The following is a 6,000-nucleotide window of genomic DNA, read 5'->3' as shown; positions in this document are numbered from 1 at the left end:
ATCTTCATTATCTGTGTCAAGAAACTTGCCATCACAGAATGATGGCAAGAAACTGGATGCATCAGTAAAAGCTGAAATGGCGGTGTTTCAGAGCAACGACAAGCTCGGGCAATGTTTAGAACAAGTGTATCAGTGTCTGATCAGGTAGATCGCATTGCATTTAAAAAAAAAATTTTTTAAACGTTAGTCTATCATATATCGTCCCTATGGCATTTGCCACTTGATTGACATACAGGGTGGCCAGTCTGAGATCTCTTTTCTTCTAACACACTCGTCATCCCACATGCACCCATACAGTCAGATTGTGAGTCAGACTATGAATGCCATGAATGTAATTACACCGATCTACATGCTGTCAAATAAATTAACCACATGCTGTGGCTTCGCCTCTGACGCTGATTTCCGAGGTTCGATTCACAAGAGGGAGTGCAGTGAGTGTGTATGCCTGATGAGTCTAGAATTAGGGCGAAACACGTGTCACGTACTCTTTGCATTATTTGACAGTAAAACTTTGCAACATTCTATGATCTGCTTCTCGCAACTGAAGAGGGTACTGTGGCGGATGTTTGCCTACACAAGCGTTACCTGGTAGGTAACCACCCATACAATCAGATTGTGATTCAGACTACGAATGCCATGAATGTAATTACCCTGATCTACATGCTGTCAAATAAACCAATAAATAAATAAATAACCACACGCCATGGTGCAACGTAAAGGGCGGAACATGTGTCACATACTTTTTGCATTATTTGACAATAAAACTATGCAATATATATATAATATAGCATTTTTAATGTAGGTAGATCATTTCGACCTGGTCATTTTAAAAGTAGCTTGCAAGCCGAAAAGGTGTGGGCACCCCTGTTCTAGATACATGTACTTATAAGACAGCATGAACTGCTTCTAGATAAGGTTAGTCTTTTATTGGTGTCAACATATTGCAGTAGTTTTATTAAAAATAAGTGTCGGTCGTTCTAAAACCGTTCACATGTGAGATGCCCATGCACTGTGTCATCCCCGGGAGTCCGGGAATGACATGCGGGATTCCCAAATTCCCGGGAATGGATAAACCAATCCGAGAATGGATTCCCTAGTATAGGGTAACTAATACAGCATATCGTTATTTGGAATACATGCATTTCTTGTGTGTGATGTGTCTACAAAGAGCTGGGTAAGTGTAGGATGAAAGGAAATGCGAGGCAAGAAATGCTGAACACATACCTAAAGCAGAAATTTTTTCCATGTTATACTAATAATGACATCAAGTGTATAATGTGTGAAGAGTTTAGTCAAAATATCAAATAAACATGTGCACTTTTATTGAAAAATATAACCAAAGTAAAAAAAAAAAAAGTAAATTCAATTTACATATTGTTGTTAATTAAATACAAACCTAAGCTCAAATGTCAATCAACAAGGAGTTTACATGTATTCTTGGACTGTGTAGAGGTAAGAATTGCTGCCTTATAACCAAAAGGTTGTCAGTTTGAGTCTCAGTGCTACATGTTTTCAGTAGTGAGTTGCTATTATTGTTATCATCATTATAAAATAAAAAGTCTGATTTGAGTCTGTAACACCTGGTGTAAATTTTGACTTCTTGTAAATGTTAGCACTTGTTTTTTTTATTCAGTTTTATTCTCTCAGTGACATTCACATGGTACAAGGAACTTGCCTCTCCCCCTCTGAGTTGATGCCATTTATCTCCAATCTTTTCACAAGAGTAGCGCTGTGGCTGATGCCTGCTCAGAACTATTTGTTGTACCGGCAATCATAAATGCGATGACCACTATCAGACTGGACAAAGGCAGGATCTTAACAACAGTCAGCTTTTTCACAGCGCTTTTGCTGGCTAATAAACTGTTGCACTGCAAGGCAAGTCTGCTTGGCACCATAAAGTAAAATTGGACTTCCACCTGTAGCTATAGTCACTTTAGTACGAGTAATTTGTAGTGTTTAGATCTGGTAGTGTCATACTGATGGTGTATGCACTGAAAACGAATAAGTCTGTCTACATTTTCAGTAGCATGCATCATAATGCGGAGTACAGGCAAGATAAAAAAGAAATATGTTCAAATGACATTTTCATATGGCATAGCATTTTCAAATAGTGACATTTTCATGTATGAATGCATTCCTGAGTTGAGCTCTGTCAATATGGTGCAGAGGATCATAACAGGATACTTGCTGCTTGTGCTGATCAAAACATTTACAAAACAAAAGATGCTGATGGAGAGGTGCAAAGGAATTTAAGGTGGGCCAGCATTACAAGATTTTTCATAGGCTTCAAGGATTCTAGTGTTAAAGGCCTTGCTCAAGTGCCCAACAGAGTGCAGTCACTTTTGGCATTTAAGGGATCTGAACCTCCAGCCTTTTGATTGCCAGTGCACATCACTAGCCTCAGAGCCACCACTCCACCCATAGACAGATAGAACTTTATTTATCTCAGAAAAAGAAGAAAAACAGGGATATAAAAAATGACAAAAACACTTCCGGTCCAACCAGAAACATGTGAGAATTACAACAAAAAAAAAAATAAAGCAAGAGAGCAGTCCAGTGTGGGGTTATGCAGGTGTATTGTTGTTGGTATGAAGGAGCCCCCGTAGCATTTCTTCACACACTTCTGCTGAGTGATTTTTTCGCTAAAAGCCCCCAATGTTAGTGTGTCACAGAGTGGATGTAGAGCATTAATCATAATGGCCATCAGTTTGATATTCATTTTTTCTTCTTCCACTACCACCAGCAGGGTGAGAGTGTGTCCCATTACTGAGCCTACCTTCTTAATCGGCTTATTGATTCAGTGGGCCTCACTTGAAGTGATGTTACAGTCCCAGCACGCCACAACATAGAAAACCACACTGGTAATCAGAGAGTTGTAGAACAAGGTAAACGAGCCTACTGTGCTCTTCCTTCTACAGCTCCTCTGTGCTACTACACCAGTCCAGCCTGTCATTAAAGTGGACCCCCTAATACTGTAGCAGTGCACAATGTTCACATCCACTCCCTGAATAACGACTGGGCATAGAGTCTTGGTGATTTGGCAGAAGTCAATTACCAGCATCTTGGTTTTGCTGATGCTGACATATTACTGGTAGGGATTTATCCATGTTATTTACCCAGGAAGATAAGTTACATCATTCTAATGTAGGCTATGTGAGATGGTCAGATTGGAATTTTATTTCAATATATCTTATACAGTAAGTTCATTTTTACAGATCAAGGTTAAAATTGTGGAAATCAAAAAGGCTAATTAAGAGCTAATGAAGAATCCACATCAAGCACAGGCTTGGTAGACAGCATTGCACCCTTATGGCTTAATATTTGGTCACACGTTCTGTTCCCACTACTGGCTCAATGAGCGACCCTGAGCAATCCCTAATCCAGAAAAGGCTTCAAAAAATGCAAACATTCAAACTATTTTATACTTGCAAACCACTGTTGGGTACTATTGAAGGAAATTTGTTTTGCTTAACACTATTACAAGGTGACAGGTTTGTTTATTTGTTAGTTTTTATATCATCACATCACCATTGTTTTGTCACAGTGAGAAGTATCATACTGTACTTGAATGCAGACTAATGTGTACAAATCATTATTAATCCAACTGCTTCACATAAGTGAGTGGAAAATAACTTAAATGAGGCATCACTGTATAAACATTCATAAACAAATGTGCACATTGGACAAGTGATATTTTAGAAGATGCAGAATGGAGATTATTTGCTCAAATGTGGCTAAGAGATAGCTCAGACAGCACGAGCAAAGCCAATCCGGTTGTTGCGACGATCAAATTCTGTGTAATAGCGACTGATGAAGCTGGCACCGAGGACCCATACTGGACCAACAGGTGGTGGAATGTCCAGACCTGAAAAAGTCACAACGCATAGATCTTCCCCAAACTTGGATTCCTGCAGAGAGAAGATGATTGAAAAGAAAAGTTGGTCAAATAATTCTACGAAATTAATGAAGGCGAGATAAATGACAGGCCCTTCACTTTCACAGACCACTCTTTATTAAGTGAACTACATTTCCTGTTTTTAAAGCTTTTGTGGTTATTTTGCGCCATTTTTGATCCTTGCATTTTGATTACATTTATTTTTATAGTCCTTACTGTGTAGCAGGTTGGATAATGGATGGCTGGATGGATGGATGTATTATGCTTTTGCTTTTTTTCTCAATTCTATCTTGGTGTGCTACCATCGTTTCGTTCTATTAATGATGAGATTATTGACCATTTTCACATTTTTTTCTTCTTGGGTAGTCTGTCTGACATTTTTAAATCATGCAGGAGAAGTGATAAGTGATATTACCAGCATATATGAATGAAGTTAGTGTGTGAGTGTGCCCTGCAATGGCGCAATGTCCCTTGAGCTCTGTGTGGCCGAGATAGACATTTGGTTTGTGCCATTAAGGAAGAGCTAAGTGATTTACATGACATTGAGTTTTCAGTGAAGTTCGATGTTTTGCTTTGGAAAATAAATAAATAAAACAAAAAGTGAAATAAAAGAAAAAATGAAACAGTTTTTTCATTACTTGGAGGCTCTGGCACAAAAAGAAAGGTATTTTGTTTCTGTCCAGAAAAATTTATATACATTAATTCCACATATGTTTGCCTGTCACTTAGTATTTAATTAAAGATCTTTAGTGAAAAAAATCAATATACTCATTTTCTGTCATGTGAGGACATTTGGTTGATTTACCAGATGTGTTCTGGTAGTAGATTACCCACTTTGCCAGTTCTGATGACAGTGATACTGATTGCAATCCTAAAGATGCATTGGAGACAGAAAAGAAACTATAAGCTCCATGGCACATGGAGTGAGCACATCCTGAACCTTTTCTGTAGGAATTAAGAAACAGGAAAGGGTGCTTATTTGGTAAAAGTGGTTATGGTGGTGAGTGTCTTCCCATATAATGAATTTTTTGGGGAGAAAACAGAGTATTGTGCATAATGGCATATCTTGGTGCATCATCATGTAGAAAATATGCAACGTATCACAATTTTAAAAGACACAATGCTCTTCATCTTTAGTGATGTGAACAAGGGATAAGTATAATAAACAAATCTAAATGTAATAATGATAAATTGTTATATTGATAAATATAATTAATTTGACAGATGTGCTACAGATTACATGTATTACTACAGACTTATATAGACTTTTGTCTGTCATGTGCGTGCTCATGGGAAACAGTTTGAAGGCTTGGGTGATGGTAGTTCTCCACCAAGACAGATGGTGGCACTATGCACTAATGACCTATCTACTTCCCCATCTGAAGAAAGGATGATTGACACTGTTTCATCTGATGCCATCTCCAGAGTTCATCCACATGGACCTGCCTTTTCCTCAAAGAACACCTTAAATAAGGAAGAGCCGCTATCCTAATTAGTCTACTTTATACAGAAATTGAGACGACTCGATTTGGTATTGTAACATGTGTTTTCTTTGCATTTATTGTATAAAGTTATACGGGTTTTGGTTCAAGGTCCCCAAAAAATCTAACCTTGTCCTGTTGTTACTTTCACATGCTGCACCAAAGAGCCTCTATGTCTGGTCACTATTCATGGAGTGACTGCAGAGGTGATTCAAGTACTTGGGGGTCCACATCAATGACAGGTTGGACTGGTCTCAGAATGCAGAGGAACTATATTAGAATGGGCAGAGTGGGCTCTTTATTCTTTCTAGACTGCATACCTTTAATGCTGGAAGTGACATCTTTCATATCTTCTACAACTCCGTGATGGTCAGTGCAATTTTTTACACTGTGATGTGCTGGTAACATCACTTCCAGATAGGCCCAGTGAATCAACAAGATAATTAAAATGGCAAACTCGGTTATGGGGCACACTCTGGATCCCCTGGAGGTTGTAGCAAAGAAGATGAACAATGCTGCACATCCTCTCTCTAACATTCTAACACTGAGGACTTTCAGCCAATGAATTATTCAGCAGACATGTGTCTAGCAATGCTCCTTTATGCTCACAGAAATACGCTTTTA

At 38.5% G+C, this 6,000-nt stretch overlaps 1 protein-coding gene across 1 annotated transcript in view; it reads right to left on the bottom strand.

Moving 5' to 3' along the window:
• Window positions 1-3,157: 3,157 nt before the first annotated feature.
• Window positions 3,158-6,000, bottom strand: part of ren (renin) — a 48,507-nt gene continuing 45,664 nt past the window's right edge. The window contains exon 9 of the mRNA XM_039749194.1: window positions 3,158-3,908. Within this exon, the coding sequence (XP_039605128.1) occupies window positions 3,747-3,908 (162 nt within the window). The 3' untranslated portion in view covers window positions 3,158-3,746. The remainder of the gene's footprint in view (window positions 3,909-6,000) is intronic.

Source organism: Polypterus senegalus, chromosome 3 (assembly GCF_016835505.1).
Source record: "Polypterus senegalus isolate Bchr_013 chromosome 3, ASM1683550v1, whole genome shotgun sequence".
NCBI classification, from domain to species: Eukaryota; Metazoa; Chordata; class Cladistia; order Polypteriformes; family Polypteridae; genus Polypterus; species Polypterus senegalus.
Note: the sequence above shows the minus strand (reverse complement) of the source record. Positions and strands in the feature narration are given on the sequence as shown.